Source organism: Rhamphochromis longiceps, linkage group LG16 (genome assembly GCF_057381845.1).
Source record: "Rhamphochromis longiceps isolate RC_006_pf linkage group LG16, R_longiceps_female_GT1.1, whole genome shotgun sequence".
NCBI classification, from domain to species: domain Eukaryota; kingdom Metazoa; phylum Chordata; class Actinopteri; order Cichliformes; family Cichlidae; genus Rhamphochromis; species Rhamphochromis longiceps.
The window spans coordinates 36,643,829-36,669,582 of NC_140572.1; the positions used below are offsets into that span (position 1 = coordinate 36,643,829).

Genomic DNA, 25,754 nt, shown 5'->3' on the forward strand with positions numbered 1-25,754 from the left:
GAGGCAATTGTGTGTCTACTTTTCAGTAGACACACAATTGCCTGTTTTTCAGTTTTTCTGTCTTCAGATGGACCCAAGATGATTCATCATGAACTCCTGAGATTTTCCAGATATTTTCCCTTCTTTCTTAAGAAATAGTTTCAACAGCTTACACTCCTGGGTTCATAACAAATGTGCTTCCTACCAAGGCTTTCCTGTATCCTTGGCTTGACATTTCAGTCTTTGGAAAAGTGCAGTATTGTTTCAGCGCACTGTGAGGAATAAAAACAGAAACAAATCCTCTCCAGCATCCCCAAGAAACTGTTGTATTTCTGTAGGAAAATATCTCCAACGTTACTTGACGAAAATGAAGAATTATTCAGAGATGTTTGATGTTTTCGATTTAGAGATAGCTCTTAAACTTCTTAAACAAGCTTCTAAATCGAAGCAGTTTAATGGCTGTATGGAAACACAAACACACACACACACACACACCCTCAATAAACAGCCATGTGTAAAATATTGGAAAAATACGTAAATGTGGGTGTAAGCGAGTGTAGACACGCAGCTGCCACTGCACATAGTTCATAAAAACACAGATTTGCTCCCATGCCCAAACTTTCTCGAGGTTACTTCTTAAACACAAGGTTGTTTCCACATCAGCAGCAAGTCTGAAGGTCTCATTTTACTACAAATACTCTCCAATCTGCTGTTTTCAGTCCTAACCTTGCAAAAATGACTCAGGGTGACACTGTGTGGGAAGGCAAATTATAGCATAGCATTTCATTCGAGACATGCTTATGCTGAAGGACAGTGGGGGAAAAAACATGAAAAAAACAAAAGATCTCCTTTATTTGAATATTTAAGAGTAAGCTAAGGAACTATTACTTCGCCTCTCCTTAAACAGGAATTATTCTGCTTGTAAAGATAACTGGATCAACACTCATACGTACTGTGTTGATCTGGCTGTAGCTCAGGTGGCAGAGCAGGTCAGCCACTAATCAGAAGGTCGGTGGTTCGATCCCAGGCTGCATCCTGGCTGCATGCCAAATATCCTTGGGCAAGATACTAACCCCATGTTTGCCTACTGGTGGTGGTCAGAGGGCCCGGTGGCGCCTGTGTCCGGCAGCCTCGCCTCTGTCAGTGCGCCCCAGGGCAGCTGTGGCTACAATGTAGCTTGCTATCGCCAGTGTGTGAATGTGTGTGTGAATGGGTGGATGACTGAATGTAGTGTGAAGCGCTTTGGGGTCCTATGGACTAGAAAAGCGCTATACAAATGCAGGCCATTTACCATTTACCATTCTTTGTCATTGTAACTGTATTTGATAATAAAACAAAGATGAGCATTTGCACATTTAATGCAAGGTAAGGTAACTTTATTTATACCCATAGGCAGGTAAATTTGCCTTACAGAAAAATGATAGCATTTGGCATCCCTTCAAGAAAAAAAAACATATTAGTATGAAAAATGTTAAATAAATCTGCTTTAAACCGGCAGAACAACAAAATAAACCTTTAGACAGTTAAAACACAAGATGAATCTATGAAATGTCATAGACTGGTGATCTAAAATATAGAGGGTCATTAGGGTCAAAGGCAGCAGGGGGAAACTCAAGCTACTTATACACAGTGGGGTACACAAAGTAATGTGGGGGGAACAACACAGGTGCCGACAACTATGGGACAGGACTGCGGTTAACAAAATAAAACAGGAAGTAACAGAACAGCAACACCTCACACAGAGATGAAGACACAACACAATAACAAAAAGCTTGAAACACCATACAAAGGACATACAACTTGGTTATTAGGATAAGGCAGTCCACACCAGTCACAAGGAGAGCACAACGGAAAAATAGAACTCAAAGCCAAAAACACACAATTTGCTGACACTGGGATCATCGTGATAAAGACCCAGCACATCCTGTGTAGTCCACCAAACCAAACCAAGCTAATGCCCCCAACACCTCACACAAAACTGCTCAGGAGCAGCAGACAGATGACAGACGGATCAACGATGCTTCGGACTAACCCCAGTTTAAGTGAGCATACACGGGGTCACAGTACCCAGAGGATCCACTGCAGACATCCACAGTGCCAGAAATCACTGCAGAGGTTCACAGCTGCATTATATGTAGTGGATGTAACGTGGCGCAGGGAATTTAAACTATGTTCTGTTCATGTGGGCTGTGTCCTAGTAGTTACAGCTATCTGTGGTCACCTGCAACTTACAACCGAGTTTCACTTATTCCAAGGATGACTAGAAGTTATAAATATTATAACTGTAGTTATAAATATTACTTTTACAGTCACACTGTATGGGAGAGACTAAAAACAGGGTAAGAATCCTTACATTTACAGAAGTATTGCTGCTGACTGTGATGTCAAGCACACAGAGACGCACTCATTTCTCAGATCTTCAGTTTGACTTTGGCAGTGACAAGGGCATCGGGCTATTAGTCCTCGTTTGCACACTGCTTGGACAATTTAGCTACTCAAATAGAGCCCGCTTACTGGAAAACAGCTCCTTAATGAAGAGATGGACCGGTAATATGCCATAAAACTATTCTTTTATTCTTTCCTCGCACCCTCATGAATACACGCTGCCTGTATGCACACAGAGCCACTAAGTACACCTACGCATATGCACACTTAAACCCATACTTAAACACACACACATGGCACGCACACATACCTCAAATGCAAGGGCAGAATGATAATGTGATCTGGAGGAAATGGTGCCAGTTTTGCCACGTAAGTCAAAAAGGTCAAATTGCAAATGTCAGCTTTTTCGCCTTCATTTTAATTATTCTGTCAAGTTCAAAGAGTCTCCATCAGAAAGGAGCTGCACCTGACAAAGGAAGGCCTGAGCTCACAGATAAGCTCAATCTGCGTCTCTTCTTGACACTTTCTTCTCTATACTTAGCCTATCTGCTCTCCTCTCGCACACAGCGACTCTCAGAGTAAATTACAATGTATCGCAGTGAGCAGGGTGCCAAAGGGATGGCTTAGCAATTACCAGTGAACTACGAATGTGAAGTCAATTAATTTCTTCTGCTACTCTTCTACTTAGCTGATTTTGTAAAAACTCAGCTGATACATGATAAAGTGTCCACTTTTGGTTCTGATAGGCAGATGTTAACAATGTATTGATCCACTATTACACATACAGCACTGATAAAAGGAGAGTATCCCACTGTCAGTTCCAGAGGTGTGGACTCGAGTCACATGACTTGGACTCGAGTCAGACTCGAGTCATTAATTTTATGACTTTAGACTTGACTTGAAAAAATGTTCTAAGACTTGTGACTTGACTTGGACTTTTACACCAATGACTTGGGACTTGAATTGGACTTGAACCGGTTTACTTGAAAAGACTTGATATTTTACCCCAAATATAAAATTTAACACGCATATTATAGAGATTGAAAATGTGACGTCATTCACGGGTAGAACCGCAAAGGATTCTGGGAACTCGTGGCAAGAGGTACTAGCGCACGCAGGCTTTCAATTAAAATCAGTTATACAGCGATAAAAAGAAACACAAAAATGGCAAGAAGCTGTTGTATTATTAACTGCAATAGCCGGTCGCATGACAGCCACGGGAAGCCGACGGGTAAAGAGATCGGTTGTTATCGGATTACGTCGTTGAAGAGAAATTGTTCGAGCCATGTTTCCGAAGTAACAAAGACGCGACGGATGGCCTGGATTGCAGCCATTCAAAGATCAAATATAACGTCCCAGAACACTCCAGCTCACAGGTTAGTCTGCTCCAAGCATTTACACGAAGGTCAGTGTTTTTTAGTAGTTAATACGTCATTTTCATAACATAATTGGTGATATAGGTTACAAGCAAGTCTGGCGCTGAACAGAAATTGTGGCGCTATGCTCCTTTATTTATTGTGCATAAATAGTGAATTGTCCTGACTAGAGCTGGGCGATATATCGAGTTTTTAAAAAATATCGATATATTTTTATACGAGATATAAGATGTGACAATATCCTTTATATCGATATAGTCTATGTTACGTTATAATTATACTTGTGGAGCCGCAGGTTTGCCTCTCTTTCGTCCACTTTCGTCTTTACGCAACGTTACTCGGCCTCGCCTCTCCTTCACTGAACACAACTCCTCGTCCCCCATCGCTTCACCTGCAGGAAGCGACAAGATGGACACGGCAAATCTCCGTTAACGAGTTACTGCGCATCGCCCCGTGCGTGGGGCTGGACGGCGTCAACGTGTTAGCTAGCTAACCACGCTAACGAGCTAACCACGCTAACGCCATGCAGCCCAGAGGGGCTGCACGGACTAAAATCCTTTCATTTTCTCAAAAGTTGACAGCGCGCCTTATGTATGAATTCTGGTTGTGCTTGATGGCCGCGAACCGATTTTATGTGGAACACGGCGCTCAGCAATCTGTCAAAAAATGTTTTAGTACGACTTTAGTAAGCTACGGAGCTGCACCGCTTGATGAATTGTCGGAGCATTACGGCTGAGCCTCGCGGAGTGATACGTACTGTGCTTCAACGTAATATTACCCTACTGTGTATAAGGACTATAAATGGCACCTGTTAAGAGACGCGGTTGCGAAGCGGATTTCAAACTCCAGGCTGTCAGTCACGCAGTACAAGTTGGGAACAGAGCAGCTGTGAAATCTGTCTTTGTTATTGTGCTCAGCGTCTTTTAGTTTACATTTTGACTGCACAATTGTGAGCTTTTTGTTATGCACAAAAACAACATTGTTTTCTTTTATTTATGGAGCATTATTATTTAATAAATGCTCATAATTTATTTTTGAGTAAATTTTATGTACATCTGCTCTATGTTAATAAAAGTGCCTGTGTGACATCTGGGACACAGCTTTGACTAAGAACTCTCTTTTTGTTCTTACTTTATGGCTTTAAAAAATATATCGAGATATATATCTTATATCGCCATCCAGCTAAAAAATATCGAGATATGAATTTTGGGTCATATCGCCCAGCCCTAGTCCTGACACAATATTGCGTTTCGCTTCTGTTATTATGGTACACTGACAAAAACATATACTTTTATTCACAGGATAAAACAGTTGTTTTGTATCACTAATTGCCCAGTACGATTACAGCATACAGTATTGTTGTCACTGCTACATTTCTGTGATGGGTACCAGAAATTATTTCCACTACTAATTAATTACCATTGAGCTCAAAGGTCCTATTAATAAACGGTTAAGGAATGTGTATTTATGACGACGATTTGTGAGACTGGTAAACTTATGATACGTACGATGGTTTTTCGTTCTACACGGTGCGTTTCAAGGTCCTGCACCCATCCGTAGGTAAACTGTACCTGGGCTTGTTGCAGTGACCTGAAGTTACTAAACTTCATGAGTGTGTGCACTCACTCCAAGAACCGTATAATTATAAATATGCATATAAATATGCTACGATGAGATAGCTGACTTCATCTAACTAGCAAATGTTGTCCAGGCTACGTTGGTGATGCAGTTTTTTTTTAATGTGTATGATATTTTTGTCATGCGATTTTAAAGCCGGTCCTACAACCGCATCCAAGAATAACATGCAGCTTATCTCAGAACTGTCGGTGAAAATTATTCTTGGAGCTAGGTTTAATTGAGCTGCATTTTAAAGAGGTGCAATTTCACAATTTGTGTATATTTTCTAAGTTCACTATTTTGTCATGTGTTGAGAAAAACACAGATTTAAAAATTACATGGTCTAATATTTACATTTAGCATAACTGCAACATGCTTTTTTTCGTTTTTTTGAATGACTCGAAAGGACTTGAAATTCAAAGTTTCAGACTTGTGACTTGACTCGGACTTTTACACCAGTGACTTGAGACTCGACTCTGACTTGCCTGACATTACTTGAGACTTGACTTGAGACTTGAGGATAAAGACTTGAGACTTACTTGAGACTTGCAAAACAATGACTTGGTCCCACCTCTGGTCAGTTCTATAGTTTTACATGTCAGGACAAAATCACCACAGCAGCTCCATCAGGTTGAAATGAAGGATTTGTGCCATTGCAACACTTTGATTATTTTCTTTTTCAGCCATTCTGCTGTTTTCTGCTGTGCTTGGGATCATTTTGCTGCTGTGTGACCCAGTTTTGCCCAAACCTTAGCTGTCACACAGATGGCCTCACATTTGACTCAAGAATGCTTTGGTATAAAGAGGAGTTCACTAAATAAGGTCCCCAGGTCTTGTGGTTGTAAACAAGCCTGAAAGCCCTCCACCACCATTCTTGAAGGTTGGTTTGAGGTGTTTGTTCTTATATGTTTGTGTGGTTTTCTCCGAATGTGATGCTGTACATTATATCCAAACATCTCCACCTTGCTCTCTGCTGTCTGAAGCACATTGATCAAAAAGTTCTGTCATTTGTTGCAAACCTGAGCTCATGTTTTTTCCTGGCAACCCTTCCAAACATGCCATGCTTGTTCCGTCTTTTTTATTGTACTGTGATGAACTTTAACCTTTAACATGCTAGCCGAGGCCTGTAGAGTCTGATGTGTAGCTCTTCACTTTTTCGTTCGATTTTTTTGCAGTTTCACTGAACATTGCATGGGTTCAGGCTTCGTATTTAGGCTTAGATTAGTAACTGTCTTGAATGTTTTCCTCTTGTGGATCATCTTTCTCACTCCAGGATGATGGAATTGTTTGAGAATGCCCTCATAACCAATCCCAGATTAATGTGTAGCAACAACTGCTTCTCTGAAAGCATTGATGACGTCTGTCCTGCTCGGCATTGTGAATGCTCCAGACCGACAAACTGCCAAAACGTTCGCTGTCACGGGCATAGTCACAATGGCTGATGATTATTTAACCAGCTGCTACTAACCCTCTTAAACTCCACAGAAGACGTTAGCTTGTCCTCAGTTTTTCACACACTGCTTCTGCATTTTAACCAAATTTTGGTTAAATAATTAATGATGTGTAATACTGCATGTTTTTAGTACGTTTGAGGTTGTATTGACCTCATTTTAAAACCAGCAAAGTACCAGATTGTGAAAGTGAAAGAGGGTGCACTTTCTTTTTAGCATGATTGTATAACTCCAGACCTATGGCAGCCATTTTTAAGTACTTGTGTATATTTTGCAGAAATAAAGATTTTGGCCACAATTATAGAGGGTGATGCTGAAACATTGATGTGTTATGCTGACATCAGCATTGATAATATGGAAATTTCACGATAATGATATCTGCAGTGTTTTCATATATCATTTGAAAAAAAGAAAGTGTACTTTATTGACCCCCGTGGGGAAATTCCTCTCTGCATTTAACCCATTCACTCAGTGAGCAGCCATTGGGCACCCGAGGAGCAGTGTGTAGGGACGGTACCTTGCTCAGGGGTACCTCAGGGTAGCTGTTCAGGGGAATCAAACCCCGACCTTCCGATCATGGGGCCACCACTCTACCTACTGAGCTATCCCTGCCCATTCGTGCTGATAAAAGCATTGTTAATATGGAAATATGAATCTTTTTGTGTCACTGTGAAGTCAAATAATGCTGCACTGAAAAAAGAGCTCAAACAAAGAAAGTGTTTATGTTCCCCAAGCACCAAGATATTATTTAAAGTTTGGAGACAATGAAACTAAAGCTTTTTCCTAATTCGTGTGACCATGACCTTTAGACATATGACACTGAAGCATTACATATTAAAATGGTATTATCCTCATATGTCTGGAGCAGAATAATTTGAAATCTTTGGCTTTTATAAGCTGTAAAAAGTTGAGATTTAAAATTAATTGTGTTGGAAAACTTTTGCAAAACTTTATGGCATCACTGTGACTTCAAGGCGAGGCGTCATATTGAAAAAATAAAAAAGTGTGCTGTACAAATCTCTCCATGATATATTGCTCTATAGGAATTTTTTTTCAAGGTTAACTTTGACCTTGGGCACTAACAATGAAGGTCAGTAGTTATGCCCCCTAGGCCTGGTATATTGCTGTAAAGTATGAAGACAGTCCATGAAAACTGGGTTATAAGTTTTTGCTAATTTTCACATTTCGTGTGACCTTGGCTTTGACTTTGACCCAGTGATATTGTGAAAACTCTGGATGCTAGTCTGCTAACAAACTGAACTGATTACACACTCGCTCACTTTGAGCAGAGTAAGATATACCAAACCACATGAGCTGTAACTGCTGGTTTAACGTCCTCTTCTTATAAAATGTGTCATATTCATACTGTGTTAAAGTATTACTTCCCACCTACCGTTAGAAAAGCACATTTTTGGCTGTCTTGAAATGCTGTTTTATTAATGGTTCATGATTATTATTGTACGAACCCGAGGCCTAAACTTCCTCAGTCTGTGGTCCCACTGCAGCTCATTATGCCCCCTCGCAGTCTTTGTGAGATGCAGACAGCATTGATGTGCTCAAAATACATTATTTGGCACTTTACTGTTTTATTAAGTATTTCTGAGATTTTTTTTATTCCCAAGCCGTCAGAGAAAGTTTGTACTGGAAGGGCAGCTGCTGGGAAGAGAGACAAGGCTGCAGGTTTCTTGCTACTTTTTTGTTGTTGTACCTGTCAAAGCATTTTTGTCAGCGGGTCTCTCGGTGCACTACACCGGCATCAGCTTATAATTTTCTCGTTTAATGAGCTCGCTCGGGTGGACAGTCTAGTGTGTCAGTTAGGAGAAGTTTATAATCTACAGAATGAATTCATCATCGTCAGCTCATATCATCAAACACGCCGCCCTTTGATTTCATTTTTCTTTTATAATCACACTTCAGTCTGGAGACTGTCTTCACTTGTCTCTTTGCTTTGGTTTCAGTGACAATGAGTTAGTGCTATCACTTGATAAAACACTCGCACACACAGTGGGCACACACGAAGACACAAGGTCACAGACACACTCCAACCAGTGAATAACAGCAGGCTCGAGGTGGAGACTGGTCTTGCCATGTGATTCGCCACATACATCAACTCTGTTGAGCAGAAAATTGAAATGGAAATGTGGGCCTTGGAAGAGTGTGGCTTCCATTTACCCCTGGACCAAAGCTAATGATTTGTCATTTCTCTCAGGGACACAAGCTGCTGCCCTCGCTCTCACACGTATACCGCACCAGGGGGGCTGAGCCGCCTCACCGGCCTCTACTGTATGTAGTCATGTTTCATTTTATTTCCACATTTGTGCTCCGTGTGTTGCTGAGATGGTTGTTTCCAGTGGTTTTATATTATAGTAGTCTAATTTAAGTAACATTTGTGAACGTCATATCAAATTCATTCATTCATTTTCTGTCACTAGTGACAAAAACAACAACACATGACACTAACAAAGCACATATAGCTGCTGGATACTGTATGACTTTTATCTCTGACAAATGTGATAATATTAACATTTATGCAAAGAGCAACATGGTATTGGAGACTCAGCAGATGGATTTTTGCATTATTGAATTCACCTGTCACGACTGTTTGAATCTGTTTTTCGAGCTTTCATCATGTCAGCGGAGCGTGGGGGTGGGGGGTTTAAAGCAGCCATGTGTGATTTATTATTGATCCGGTGTCGGTATCTTCTGGGATGCTGATCAGACGCGCAGACAGAAACATCGACTTGAAACACATTTTAAAAACATTCTCTGTCGACTGTATGCACGCCGTGATTTCTTCGTGCGCGGTTTCACATTTTTCTGAGATCTTCATTTATTTAAAGAGTTTGAAGATTGCTTTATGGTTACCGGTCAGTCACGGTAGTAAAAATAAAACCCGAAAACAACACATGTGTCTGAAGGCCTTTGTGTTCACAGCTAAACTCCTTAAACTGACATAAACTGTGAAACACATTTGCTAATTGGGCATGCTAAAATTCTCTTTTTAATGAGAAAACTAAGCTACTTTCATGAAATAGGAGAAATGCTTGGAATGCATTTCAAATATTTTACACATTTTTGAGATTGAGAAATAAATGTTTTTACCTAAATATACCTGCAGCGACAGCAGGCAGCAGTAAGGGTGCATTTCAGTAATGATGCTGCTTGTTAATCGGCAGATTTGTTAAGTCAAACATGCATCAGAGTATATCCACTATGAACGATGCTATAAAGCACAGGCAACTTGGGCTTGAGGTTTTCAGGTAAAGTGTGCATACATCCTGTTTTATACATCCTGCTGATTAATACAGCAGCTGATCCGAATCGGTCCATGTGGCACTGTTGTGAGTTGTGCCGGTAAGTTCATGTTCTGTGGGTATGAAACCAGAATAGCATCCAGACCATCTCCAGGCTCTGTGCTCTGGTACATTCGTCTGTACTGACAGAGCATGTTTACTTATCACAACTTAAATAATAGCTTCCATTAAAAACGACATCTTAAACACCAATAACTGAAGCTCTGTTGAAAGTTCATATCACATCTTTAATTTGAAGTGTACATGATTATGATAAACTGGCATCAGAGCAGATAACCGGCCCTTCTCTTGGCTGAAAAGCTCTTTTCCTGCTTTTGCCACATTTAGGATTACAGAATGTGTGAATTTGATGTACTTCTCTGGCTCTGAGTACACAAAATGCTTCTGTGTACTTCTGCATCCACCCTGTTGCTCCTGTCAAAAGCTAAATTATTACTAAATGTCAAAATGCCAGCTCCACTGGCAGCGATACACGCCCAAACCATAACAGAATCTGCTTTCCTTGCTTTCTTCCAACATTTTGATCGAGGTTGATTTTTGTTTCAGTAGCCCATAAAACTTTGTTATGCTACTCTGCAGGGTTTAGTGTTGTGTGTTTTTGCAGAATACAGCCTGATTGCTCGGTTTCAGAGGCTGAGTATAGGCTTGTGATGAATGCTCTGGACCCTCTTTTCATGACCATCCTGTAGAACATTCCTCACTGATGGATTGTGGTTTTCACTACCATGAAAATGATTTTCCACTCATGACAAGATTTGTGCTCCTCGGTCCCTGTGGTGCGTTCTTCTTGAGTAAAACTCCTTTTTCGAAGTGTACGAACTGTTAATTTGATAAACTACTTCTGATATCCCTCAAAAATAGTTTTTGAACATAACTAATCTTCTTTGCATGTGTGGTCAACTCTAGTCCTGAATCCACACTCACAACTGTGAGTCTACACAAAACCTCAGCACCAGTTTAAAAGCATTTGTGCAGCAACAAGTGCCCAAATTCTTTTACCAATAAGAGCTTCACAGTTTTCAATATAGCTGGCCATGACATAAAGCCTCACGACTGATATATACAGTATAGATAGCTATATAGATGGATACTCGCTGGCCACTTCATTAGATACACCTGTTAAACTCCTCATTGATGCAAATATCTAACTAGTCGTTCACAAGAAAGTGAGGCGATGCATGTAGGAGTGTAGACATGGTTAAGACGATCTGCTGAGATTACACCGAGCATCAATGGGAAAGAAGTGCGATTTTAAATGTGTTATTGTGTTTGCTGGCTGGTCTGAGTGTTTGGGAAACTGTGGATCTACCGGGACGTTCTGCACAACCATCTCTGGGGACTACAGAGAATGGTCTGAAGGCCAGCGGCAAAACACCCACTCGTTGCAACCAAGCTATGAACAAGACCACACCTGTCAGCTAAGAACACTAAACTGATGCTACAGTTCACTCAGATTCACCAAAATTACACCATAGAAGATCGGAAGAAGTTTTCTGTTTGGATGGTAGGGTCAGAATTTGGTATAAGCAAGACAGCCTGCCTTGTATCAGTAGTTCAGACTGCTGCTGATGTTGTAATGGTATAGAAATTATTTAGGAAACACTTTGGGCCCTTGTATCAACTGATGCCCAACCAGCTGAGTATTGTTGCAGACCATGCCACTATCTTCATAACCACAGTGTATCATCTTCTGATGTCTGCTTCCAGCAGGAGATCGCACCATGTCACAAAATACAGATTATCTCAAACTGGCCATCTGTGAAATTAGCATCATGGATGTGCATTTCAACACGGACCAAAATCGCTGAGGAATGTTTCCAGCAACTTGTTGAATCAATGGGATCAAGAATTAAGGCAGAAAGGGGGTCTGATACTAACACGGTATACATCGTAAGTATGCATCGTACTTATTTATATACACACTTACAGAATGCATTAGAAATACAAAGTCTAGAAACAAAATCGACTGATTGAAAAGTGGGATAATGTGTATGACCCGGACGTTCACATCGACCCTGCTAGCCTTTGAAGGGCTGTCACTGTAAAATGATGCAATGACTCAAAGCTCAGTTTTAACTAAGTGCAGTTTTGAAGTCAGAGCTTTTATGATGTAGTGTTTTCACTTAGTAACAGTTTAGTCATAGCAAGCACAAGTTAAATCCTCCATGCATTCTTCATCCAACACACATGAACTACAGTTTAGACTGTGGAGTTTGTCTCTGTGTCCCAATCTGCTGCAAACCTGAAGTGATGCTCTCGCATGATTTCATACTCACTCTCTCTCTTTCATACACACACAGAAATGCGATAAAAAAAGAATCCCAACCATGTGAAAAAGTAAACTAAGAACTCTTTTATTCTTTTTTGTTCACTTTATATATCTATCTTTAGCTGTTAACTCTTTTTTTTTTCTACACGAGTCCTTTAAAAGTTTGTCATCATGCTAGGTGCAGCTTCAGTGTTGGTAGTACATGCAAAGTTGTAGTTTTTGTCAGGGGAGGGTTTCACACATTGGACAACTGCAGAAGGAGAAGAACGGAGAGCAGTGGCTCTGGAAATCAGTTAACAAACACTGACCGATCTGGAGTCACCAAACAAAAGAAACATAATAATAATAATTATAACAAATAAATAAAAAAAGAACCCCACCAATGGGTGCAGCTTCAGAAGGGGTGGGGTGGAGGGGTGCACTGACCATCATTGAGGATTCACAAAGGGTTAAGCAGAAGCAGTTCAGTTCTTGCAGATAGTTTGATCCATCTAATCCATAAATGGGGACTTTGTCTTTTTTTAAATATATATACACATATATATATATATATGTATAGAGAGAGAGATCATGACATCATCTGTTGACATCTTTAGTGCAGTTAAAAATGAAAACAAAATCCAACAAGCAGGCAGTCTTTAGGGGGAAATATCTATATTAAAAAATCTCAGACTTTGCAGTTTAGAATAAACGAAGAACACCAACAGAAAACCGAAGGAGCAGAAGGGGAGGAAAACTCGACACTCTGTTGGTTTTGGCCTGATGTTACAGGAGATATTATCAGTATTGCTCGAGACTTTGGTCTGGATCTGTTTGTCGGGGGGGCACTGGATACTTTTTAAGTTTTTTTTTTAACTTTAACTCTACTCTGGGAGTCCCCGCTTCCTGCTTTTTAAATACTGACTAAAAACAAACAAACAAAAATACCCCCAAAAACAACCAAGTATAAGTGAAAGGTACATACATGACATCACACGTGCCAGCTGGTGGATGCCACTTTGAGCTTAGGCACTTTACAGTGCATATTTTTTTTTTTAAAACATGGGTGGCTACAATGGGGATGAAGCATGTTGACCCCGGCAGTGTTAGTGCCATGCTTTATGGTGCCCAGTGAGTGACACAGAATCACAAATACTTACTTAGCAACAGTAACATCTTCACAATCTCGGCAACAGAGGAGGGATCAAAACCTTTTGGGGTTTTTTTTTTTGTACAGGTCAGAAGACGTGTTGCCTTTGTTGCTCCTTATTTACACAGAACTAGTATTTTGCAGCAATAATGATCGCAGCTCACAATATACACATGATCACTGATTGACAGCTACAGATGCACTAAGAAGCCTGACATTTGTATTTCTCCCACTTTGAATCGAGCACATTGTTTTTGTACAAAGTAAAAGTAGTACATTGTTGTGCGGGTATGCAAAAGACCGGACAGTAAAGGGTCGATGCCACAATGTTAGATATTTGAAAAAGAAAAGGAAAACACTGGGGCAGAAACACACATGGACATCATCATCTTTGGTGAAAATCTGACAGGAATATGCTTAAAGACAACCTGAGCACACACATTAATTGCACGCACACCCGCACATAGAAATTTCCCGCAGCTGGAAATAGGAAGTCACCGCGGGAAAACATCCTCATTTACAAATTGAAAACATGAGGACATTTATGCACTCGGGGTGTACAGGAATCGAGTTAATTCACAACATGGAATATGCAGCTAACATGTTTCTTAACTGGGCGTAGAGAGGACGAGGATGAACATGACATCACACTGTGATACATTTTAGCATACGACTTCTGAGTCTTCTCATGCAGGGGTTGCATTTTACTCTGCTGTTCGTCTAGCTGATTCCGCACACAATAATGTGGAGGGATTGCATCTAGTGATATACTGTATGTGCTGCTACAGTACATATATACCATGTCATCTGTCAGCCATCATTGTTCCCTGCAACAAAATGACATAATTACAAGATCTGAGAGGTCCGTTATACTATCGCTATGTTCACTGTGGCATTAGCCCCAGTCCTCAAATGCCTAAGGGTGAAAAAAATAATTGTTCCCATCCCCCCCTTCCCTCAAAAATTAAACAATCAATCACAAGAAATCTAGAAAATAGAGACAAAGATTCAAAGCTGCCTGTGGAGGAAGATGCTGGCATTCATTCAACATCATTCGCCGACGGACGCACGGGGCTCCCCATCCTACGTTTTCCGCTCTGCAGGCCTCTAAGTTCAGTTTCCATGCAAAGCCATGGCTTGGATCAAGAAAAAAATACAACGTGCAGCACCTCCCAAAGCTTCTCCCAAGACCCAGGCGAGGGGTGGGGGGGGGGGGGGGGGGGGGGGCAGTCAACGTGACCCTCACCCCTCCCTCGCATCTGTTCAAGTATGAAATGAGAGTGACATAAAATAACTTAAAAATCATACGCACAGATGAATGAACACGACATAAAAATAAAGGAAAGAGCGCTACGACGCTGTCACACCTGCCTTATAAACTCTTTCCAGTCAGTGACTCAAACAGGGCGACAACATTTTGTAACATTTGTATCTTTAATCCAGAGGATAAGAACACGTAGTCTCAGCTAAGGAACGGACCAAATAACACACATTAAACGTTACAACGCTTATGTTTTTCTCAGCACTAGATTTACATCTTGAAGATTTATGCATAACTAAATTAAAATTTGTCAGTGTCATTAATTTTAGCAAAGATATATATTGTTTTAGGTCCATATACATTGGTTTTAGTCAACAAAGATCCCGTTTCTAGGCTACATTCCGACCTAAATTAGCTACTTATTGATCAACAAGACAGAACGGTATAATTTCAGCTTCCACATCTACGCCATAAGAACAAGATTTCTCTGGGAAACAAATGGGTGCGTGTTAAACGAAAAAACAAAACATGGATTCCAGTTTTACACAGTAAAATCAAAGTAAAAAGTTAAATCAAAGACACGAGGCTGATGTCCTCTGAGGAATGAGAATGATGAGTTACGGATGGTTTGTGAAACGGCGCACGTTCATTTCCACAAATACAAAGTGCACGTGCGTGCTGACACATGGGACGGAAGTAAGTGTCTGCTTGTTAATACGGGGGCTCTCTCAGGCCTGGGTCAGGGAAAGAGGAGGGGGTGGTTAAGGAATCCCTCGACTCCCTCAGGAGCTGAGGGTGAACTGGTCTTGCTCGATGGGCTTTTTGACCCAAGCCCCCAAGCCGGCCTTGTGGAAGGCCTTGATGAGCGCCTGCTTGGCAGAGTGGTACTCTGTGGCCGCCTGCTTTGCTTCGTGGTAGGAGCTCGGCTTCGACACCTTGATCCGCAAGATGGACGACAGCTGAGGACGCAGAGAAAGGAAAGTAAGCAACAGAATAACAGAAACAAACCAAAAACAACCACGCATTAATCTAAAATCTCAGCTCCTACCACACAAAGAAAAAGAAACTTGTTTGCACTCCTTGGAAGTCAGGCTCTGACTACTAACGTGTCTAAACGTTAAATTATATTACTGGGAAAGTGGACGAAGTCAGTGGGTGTATGATAGCAGGGAGATGTTCTCACACACACGCCTCAGCACAGTGCAACGCACTCCACATCACAGTCATGCCAGAAAGCGATGCTAATGTTAGAAAAAACTGCTCCTTGAGCCGATCCTTTGGACTTGCTGTAGCCACAGACCCAGCTTTCATTCTCAACATTTAAGTTGAGTCTGTTTGACACCAAAGTTGACCTTTGCTCTCTGTGCGAGGTCAATAGTGACATCGCTCACGTGCAAACAATCAGAACAGAGCTTCCAAGGAATGACCTCGTAGCTTAGCTGCGATTCCTGAGATGCCACACTGAAGTACGTGTGGTTCAGACGTGTACAGCTCGTGATGCTGACTGCAGCTGACCTCAGTCTGTTTATGACTCACTGTCACAATCACTTATGTAAGAAACTATAGTTATGTCGCGTGACTCAGCACGTCTGCGCCAGTATTACAGCGAGGTGCGTGTGAATGTGCGCTCTGGCCTCGCCGTACCTTGGAGTGAAGGCGCACCCAGCGGCTGTAGAGTGCGTGTTTGCAGAGCCGTGAGGCGCGGCCCATGTCGTCCTTGCCCGTGGTTGCGTTGATCACCTCCAGGGCCTGGTCACCCACCGTCCAGTTCACACTGAAGTTTGGAGCCTTGCCTGGCTGCCTGGCTTCAGCATTACTTATACCTGCCATTAAAAACACCCAGAGTCAAAGACCGAGCGAGGCTGCAGGTTAAAACAGAGACATTTTTATTTATAGGACCTCCGCAGAATGTAAAAATCTTTTGTTAACATTACGTCAATGCCAGAAATGGAATAATTGCACGGCACCGCTCCAGCGAATTCCCACAGCACCCAGACTTTCTATTACCTCATGTGTGGATGTATTAAACAATGAAGGAAGTACCCAAACATGGCAGTCCATCCTTCCAAAGGACAGCTGTTCCCACAGCTGCAATATCTCTAAACAGGACAGTTTTTCTTCTTCTCATTTCATTTTGTCTAACTCAGTAGAGACAAACAGTAGAATCCACCTGGGGGGACTGTGAGGACAGAGCTCGCTCTCGTCTAACACACTTCAGGGCTTTGGCCTCCACTGTATCTCAAGCATAAATGGGAGATATATGGATGCCATAAATCCCTGTGTCTTCCTCTGTGTGTGTGTGTGTGTGTGTGTGTGTGTGTGTGTGTGTGTGTGTGTGTGTGTGTGTGTGTGTGTGCATTAAGCTCCTTGGTTCCATTTGGCAGCACTTGTGGCAGAAGATGATTTAAAGGGGATGAAATCCTCAGCGCTCTAACGCCACAGCACTTTCACTGCTAAAAACTCTCTAAAGCGGAAAAGGTTAATAACCTTCCACCATTATCTCCTTTACTTACCATTTAGAGGGAAGGAGCAGGGTGAGCTAAACGTACATCCCGGCTGTGTGATATGAAGCCCCATGTCATCCCCCAGGATGTAAAGGAAATCTCCACAGTGCCACTCATTCCACTTGTTTGATATGGACTGCCCTATATTCATGGCAGCACAATGAGCAGTGTAAGCAGTGCTGTAGCAGTGTGGTATTTTCTTGACCTTGAACTTTGCTTTGCGTGTTTGTATCAGCGCACAGCTGGGCAAGAGAGGCACGGCCAGCTGGATGTTTTGGTGGAAAACAGAGCAGCAGTCCAACAAAGCTGAAAATGTCAAAATTTTAATTAAACACTGGCTCGTGTTTGATGGAGCTCAAGTAGGAAAGTCAGAAAATGACTCTGTTTCTTTAGAAATGAATGAATGGATTTGTATTCAGTTTGAAAAATTCAGACTCAGAATATAACACCGTTAGGTGGAGGCGGCTGCTGCAGAATAATCACCCACACCTCTAAAGAGCATCACTACCTCCTTTCCCACATGAGAGCTAGTTTTATTGGTCTGCATGTGTATTTTTAATTTATTTATTGTTTTGTGGTGTTGCTCCTTCACTTCTGCTTCTCTGTACAATCTAACTCATCAGGACAATCCAATTTCCACAGCAAAGTGTCTTCATCCATTTTATGAGGGACTGATTTCGTTTGGTTATCATCCACGAGCTGTTTCAGAGCACTGACGAATGATGCTGACAGCATATTTTTAAATATCTGCGACCTGTGACGTGTATTCAGAATCCTTCTGTCTGTTTTGGACTTTGTGATGATGCTACATGTACATGAAGAGGAACAGCAGATGTGCTTTTGAGACACTTTCAAGTTAAATGTTCGGGAAACAAAATATATGGTCTTCTGCAAAGCTCGGCCAATGGGGTTTGATGATTATTACATTGTTACATCTGATGGCAAAACCAGTGAAAGGGTACATGGCTCAAGTATCTGGATGGATGGATAGATGACAAGATCTGCACAGATCTGTAATGGTGAAGAGAGATCTGAGCGTGAAAGTGAGGCTGACAATTTACCGGTCGATCTACGTTCCAACCCTCACCTGTGGTCACGAGCTCTGGGTACTGGCAGAAAAAAATGAGGTCGCAGATAGCAGCAGTGGAAATGGAACTGAAATGGAAATTTCCTTCATTTGGTAGCTGGGCTTTCTCTTAGTGACAGGACTCTGGAGAGATTATATCTCTCGGTTGACTTGGGAACGACTTGGTGTGCCCCACCCCTCAGATGAGGTGGACGTGATGACTGTCTGGGCCTCTCTGCTTAGACTGCTGCCTCCGGACCGGAATTGTCCAAAATAACCGGATTTAAGGATTTCCGGATAGAAGGATGGACAAGTTTCTCTTTAATATATACGTTGCTAATCTCATTAGTAATCATAAAGTGATGCTTGGTTTTTACTTTACAAAATAAATCTTACTTTACTAACTTGTGTTTTTTTCCTGTAATTGATTATGATGATATATTGTATATGCATGCTTCCTCCTTCATCCCTACATTTTATTACAAATGCAAAGTCTCTGACTCACCACGACGTTCTTTATGGTTTGTGGTTTGGCCGTCTGGTATATTTTAGCATATTTTTCTCTATGAAGCCACTCTAGAACTTCCAGTCTACAGCAGGACCTTTCTCCCAGCCATACTCTTCTTAATGGTTGCTTCTGGATGTACCTATAGCTCTGACAGATCTGGGGAAAGCAACATTTTCTTCTAATGTGTCTTATAATAATTTACAGTATTTTGATTTGATTTTGATCTTAGCGGGACATCATGATAAAATAAAGGTGACAATAAAATGTGACGAAAGGACCCTGAGTGCCACTGTACAAACTTTGCCTATTATTGTTTATTATTCATTGCTCATTAAACCCATTTGGCAACTGTCAAAATCTGTGACAGCTGTAACTCTATAACCATAACTGGACTTTAGGCTTTTTTTTCTGAAACACAAAAAAAATTGCAAGAAAAGGAGCGATGAATGGATTAAACTTTTGAAATCTAGTTAAAGATTTATTTTTTCAAACCAATAAATCTCTCTGTATAAATAAACATCGTCTGTAAGCTGGTGCTGGACACTGGGCTCATAGCAGCTCCACATTTGCCAAATTATATGAGTTACGTAACGATGTTAGTGGCGACTGTGGTTCGCTGTCTGAAATAAAAACTTGTTTGTGTGTCTTTTGTCTACTTCAGTCTGAAATTAAAGACCCAGTGTTTCAAAAACAGCCCACTGCTGTCACTGGAAACTGCATTTATGTGGAAAGAAGGAGCTTCTACGACAGCTGCTACGGCCAAAGGCTTTGTGCAGATGAGTTATTGAAATCGTGTTTTAGAATCAGTTTTAGTAACAAGGAAATAATTTCTCTCTTAGCAGATAAACAGAGCGCAATAATGAGTTCAAGGACGTTGAAAAGATGGTGCAGAAAGCTGAATCAGAAGGAAAAAACACAAACTTGTAAGAGTTGGCCAAACTTCTGCAAAATGAAACAGCTGGGAATGAACAAATGCAGGGATACTGACAGGTACGCCCTCATGCAATAAAGAGGATGCATGTTACATCAGAAAAACACAAAAACTCGCCTACACAAGGCATTTTGTAGAGAGTAGCAGCAGCAGGAACTCTCCGCATTTCCACCTTTTTTCTCAAAATTAACAATACATATTTTTTTTCTTAATGCGGCCCTAATACTCATTTATAAGCTTCAAAGCAACTGTAAATAAGCAGGGCTGGAGCCAAACATTTACATAATAATTTATGACTTCTTGCAAATGTCTTTATATACAATATTTTAAATGAAAAACAATATTAAGTGGAAAAAGTGGAGCAGAAATGCAAATGGAAAGCAGACTCATCTTTCCTCAAACACAGCATTGTCTTACAAAAACAACCAAAGTACAAAGACTGCATGCTCTGCATCTAAAAATAGAAAGTTGAAAAGAGAGAGAGAGAAGAAAACACTGCAGGAGTCCTGGTCTATACAGCCTTTTTAAAAGGTCAAGACAATGCTGAAAATTTACACAAAATGATAAAGCTATTCAAATTCCACAGGAACTAGGTAAATGTCAGCTCAGATCCAACAAAAGGAGAAAAGCAATAACTGTCTTCCTGTTCCTGCGGGACTGACTGACCAGCAGGGTGAATTAATGTGTTTACTGCTTAGGATTAAAATCTTCCTCTTTGATATTTAGACAGCTGCAGGTCGATTGGTAAAGATTAACACAGTGATCCTCTCAACCCGTGAAATCGTGATGACTGATCTATAACAGCAGAGATCTGCAGAAGGAAACTTGATGATGCACTTTTCTTACTTTCCCACCTCATCTACATCAAAGAAGGCGAGGGCTCTTACCGCTGAGAAGAGGCCTGTTGAGGGTGAACTGCTGGGGCAGGTCTTCGATATCTGCGATGCGCTGGTACATGGCCCTGGAGAGGTGGTCAGCATGGTAAAGGCTGCCCAGGATTATGCTGGAGAAGTAGATTGGCTCTGTGAAGTAGCTCATCAAGGAGCCCTGGATGCCCACCACGTTCCACCTGCAGAGAGAAAAGCACACGAGCTTCACAACAACTTCAACGTATCATTGAGGCAGTTTTAGGATTTCAGTGTACAGGCAGCACATCGCTGTAATGTTCACAGGCTGGCTGGAATACACACAAAAACAGAGTTAATACTGCATATTAGTACATGAACACTGAGTCCTATCTGACGTCCTACAGCCATCTACAGTGTGAGGTATCCAATTCCATTTTTCCCAAACTTCTGTTTATTTCCAGGCTGTGCCATTAGCCATCTTTCCCCAGTCACTCTCCTATTTACATGCTCTGTGAAGCAGTGCCTGCCCTCCTCGCAGAAAGACAAATACATAAGGAGCCAGAGAGAGAGAGAGAGAGAAGTTTCTCTAACTCTCTCTCTCTGGGTAGATGGAGAAAGAGTCAGTAAGGGTGTGAAGGCAAAGAAAAAGCGAGAGCGAGAAAAATGAAGAAAAATAACAGATGTGGGAAATGTTAGAGAAAGGTGGTGCTGAAGGCTGCTGGCATCTTATACAGTGCATTTTATCTGTCAACAAATCCCATCGAAAGCTCAAAACCCAGTGATGACCTGCTTTCCAGACCGTGCACATGGCATTCAGCTCCAAACCCACCGAATTCAAAGACATACATCTGCAACATTTGAAATGTTTAATCAAAGAAAAAGGCTCTTTTCACTGACAGGTTACTCCTGCTATCACTCACTGCTTGGGTACGTTTGATGAGGTCTAATGCTCCAAAACTATTTGGTTACGTTGAAGCAGCAAAGCAACTGGTTTATCTTTTTGGCCTCAAAATATTCCTGTTAAGGTTTAATCACTAAAACTATTTAGATGAATGAAAAGCTCATTTTTAAGACAGAGAAATTATGGCAGAAAATCCATGTTTCAGTCACACCAGAGGAAAATCAGGGAGGCAACCTCGTTACTAGGAATATTTGGTGATTGCTCGGTCCCTGTATTTAATTAGTTTATGAACAGTGACCGATAGCAAATAGTTGCATGCAATACCCTCAACCTCTGGACTCGACTGCACAGTGCAACCTATCTCCAAACAGACAGATTGGTGATGGTTTTTATAAAACTGCAAACCATAATCTATAATCCAGTTTTTAAACAGACACAGATTACTAATGCACTGAACCGTCTGCAGCGACAGGCACGACTTGTGCGCAACATGTCAGATCTATGAGATTCTGAACGAAAGCTTTTAAGGTGAATTTCTGTGTATGTACACGACAGCAGCTTTGCAAGAAACGGCAACAGAGTTGAAATTTACACATATTTATCACAGTTAATCTCTGTAACTGCCACTTTGACCCAATTCAGTCTCAAACTTACATCACACTGAAATGTCTTTTCGCCATTTTATTGCTGTCCTGATGCATCAAAGTCACTCTGCAGATGGCTGAGAGTGGTTGCAGACCTAGTCTCAGCCTTCGAAGCAAACATTTCAAAGGCAATGAGACTGAACGTTCATTGCACACAGTCACAATAATTTCGTCGACATAATTTTGTTTGTGTTGTGCTCTCCAGCAGCATCAAAACACCTTTAATGTATCTTCTAGAGTCCAGTCGAGTTCACTAACAGGATGTTTGTGAGATGAGGCGTCGGAGTAATTACGTCCAATAATATGATAATAAGGGTGGGACCAATACACTGTCTATATTTATACTCAAAACAAAGCATCTATACTGTGATAGTGTTGCAGGAACACCATCATCAGTTACATCAGTTCCAATGATGACTCGTGATACTGAAGGTTTTTGACAACACAGCTACAAGGCACAAAAAACCCTAATGAACAAAAGTGTTGGTTACAAAAGTGATGCTGCTACTTAATTGGACAACTTCATCACTGGCGATGGTGTTCCTGTTGCATTCGCTGACGTTGAGAGAAAAACCGTGAGTATCACTACCCTTTGTCTTTAGGAGAACATTACAAAATGAGGGTTGGCTAGCTCTTCTCATTCTCCCTTTTACTTCAGGCAGACTGTTTGAGAGTCTGTGAAATTACCAATGTGAACCCAAAACAATCAAAAATAATATGCACACATGCAAAAGACCGCAGGCTACACAGAGGGTCCATTGTTTCCGTATGCAATATTCTGTGTGCGCGTTTGTGAGAAGGCGTGTGTGGAACGGCGGGAGGGCAAAATAAAATATCTAAATTCACTGTAGCTGCGAGCAGGAAAGCACACGTTCACACATTCAGCCCAGTCAAACAGCTTTATAATATTCTGTGCCATACACAAACTGCTGCAACACACACACACACTCACGCTGTTTCATCACAGCAACACGGTGACACATATACACCTGTATCCCCTCCAAAGGACACACATACACACTGGGTAAAAAGCTACAACAATCAAGCGCGCTCACACAGAGTTATGTCGTGAGAGGCATTCAATTTCATTCCTGTCCTGTCAAACATCACTGTATTGCTTTATCGCTTTTTTCCCTCCCCCCAATACCGTGCTTTGTGCGTCTACACACAGATTGTACACACTCAAATGAGAACAGGGTCAGAATAGGTCAGAAAGCACACGTGATGAGCTGTTACAGCAATAACAAAAGAAAAGAGGAAAACCGAGAGAACAATTTGCCTTTATGCTAATGAACTCATTCAAAGGACAGACACGAGGCAGAGAATGGCTCGTTCATAACGACGCCGTGTAATCAGAGGAAAATGAGAGGAGCGAAAACAATGTGTAACGAGGGAGCACCGGGGGCACGGGGCAAAGCCTGCCCGTCAGTAGCTGCATTGAACGGCAGCCCTGTTGCTAACTATCACTCACACAGGGACAGAGGCAGGTGGGTGGAGGATTTCTGACACGGCTAATAGCCGTGTCATGAGGAGGTCGCGCCGCAAGTCGTGCATAATAGTTTCTCACAGTGGAAGAAAGATACTCATACCTTAATTAGTTACATGCATTTTTTTCTGCTTCTTGATTTCAGCACTGATCTGTAACTCGTGTCAACTTTAAAAATTTAGTCAGACTTAAAAACGTCCAACTTCCACCTTATTTTGCCCTCTACTGACTTGGATCCCTCCACGATGGACCACCACATAAAATCTAAATCACACAGTGAAAGGGCAGCTCACGTAGTGCAAACAGCATTTGCCAGTCAGTAGACATGTCCCTCCTCAAATACACACTCGGCATTCAATCACTCAATCCATTCGGGCAAAATATTATGATCCAGGGCACAGAAAGCGAGAGGAAGAGGAGGAGGGCTCACGAGAGGAGTTATGGAGAAGCTTCACCGTTCATCACGAGAGAGGCAGAGTGTTGCCTTGAACATGGACACAGACTAAAGATGCTATGATGTGTCTGCAAAGATGGCCCCGGGGGCAGTATATCAATTTAGCTGTCCCTGACACCCCGGGAAGGCTTGAAATGGCACGGTGGATGGACAAAGCAAAGATAAAGCGCTGTACAGTCGACTGAAGCAGTGGAAAATAAAACACCTGAAAAGAGTCTCATGTAACACATCTGGTCAGGGCTGAAACATAACGTGTTGCTTTATGTAGCCTTCGCTAAACTAAAGGTTTCTAATAACACACAGAAAGCAATTCAATCATCATATCGGTCTAAGAATGGGAGAAAACCCAACGGGTAACGCAAAGCCTGCAGGAGCATGACTCTATTGATATTGACATTTCTGTCAATATGTCCACGATGTATGGAATTGTTTCTATTAATATAATTCATCATCTTTAGTGACCTGGAATCACATATACTGTATAACAGGAGACTTGTAGGTATGTACAGACGTGCAGAAGCATCTGTTTTTTACATTTCTGATGGTGTTGACTTAAACCTTCAGCTTCCAGCCTCCTTCATGCCAGAAACCAGTGTAGTACTAGTCGCAGTTCCAGTTCTGAGAAAACTGATTTCACCTTTGCTCTAAAAGTTACACAAATAGAAGTTAACATATTTAATTGTGACAAAGAAAGAAAAAAAATCTTCTTTAAAGTGTACTTTGATATTTTGGTTTATTTATATTGTTTTATCTGTTTTATTCGTGAAAGGCTCCTCGGTTTGTACTTTGTACTTAGAAACAGAGTTTCTGAATATTTCTAAGGACGACAACTGAACTCAATTTATCCCAAAATACCTCGCAATCTTGTCACTGCAGGACATGGTGAGTAATCGCTCCCCTTGAAGAACACCGTCCCAGGTCTGGATGGTGTTGCTGGACCTTACAGGGATGGTGCCCTCCCCGGACTCGATTTTGGTCCTCAGCTGACCCCGCGCTTTCCGGTTAGGATGTCTGTCTCCTTGGTCTGGGTGGCACATAAGCAGAAGCACATAAAGGAAGAGAGGAGTATGAGTTTAATTTACTCTTTTATATAGTTTTATGTGACACTTGTTTGATGTTTGGAACATGAAGTCTGTTGGTGATAGAGTGATACAGTTTGTTTGATCAGGAAACATTAAAGAAAGTGAATGTGTGGGTGAATCTGTTTCTTGGTGTCATTCTACTTTTCTTCAGTTAAAAAGCAGGAAAAATGAGGAAACACTGTTGAGTGGGAACCTGTTGCAGTAGCTCTCTTTTGCTTTGAATTTCTTTTATTTTCATGATTTAATGCAAACTTTTCCTTTATCAAGTCTTGTCAAGTCAAGTTTTGCAAGTCTACTTGTGTTTTTTTCCTTATATTAGACTCTTGTTAATGTATATCTCCATGAGCTGTTTGCACTGATCACCCTATGGCCTGCGGCGAGGCCTGAAATCCCGGAGGAGCTACCGAGGAAACGACTGGGCTCCAGAACAGTTTCAGGGATGATCATGGGAAATGTGAGGTGTTTGGACAATAAGATGAACAACTTGCTGAGTAGACCCAGGGGGAACACTGTGGGTGTAGTCTGATGTGTTTCACGGTCTGCTGTGGT

General features: G+C 41.5%; 1 protein-coding gene across 3 annotated transcripts in view; it reads right to left on the bottom strand.

The window, feature by feature from the left end:
- Nucleotides 1-12,637: 12,637 nt before the first annotated feature.
- The window catches only part of adarb1b (adenosine deaminase RNA specific B1b), a 126,775-nt gene continuing 113,658 nt past the window's right edge, over nt 12,638-25,754 (bottom strand). For all 3 annotated transcript variants that reach the window (XM_085383766.1, XM_085383765.1, XM_085383767.1), the window contains 4 exons: nt 24,979-25,147; nt 20,678-20,859; nt 16,426-16,604; nt 12,638-15,740 (listed from right to left, as the gene is read on the bottom strand). In XM_085383766.1, the coding sequence (XP_085239892.1) occupies nt 15,564-15,740; nt 16,426-16,604; nt 20,678-20,859; nt 24,979-25,147 (707 nt within the window). In that variant the 3' untranslated portion in view covers nt 12,638-15,563. The remainder of the gene's footprint in view (nt 15,741-16,425; nt 16,605-20,677; nt 20,860-24,978; nt 25,148-25,754) is intronic.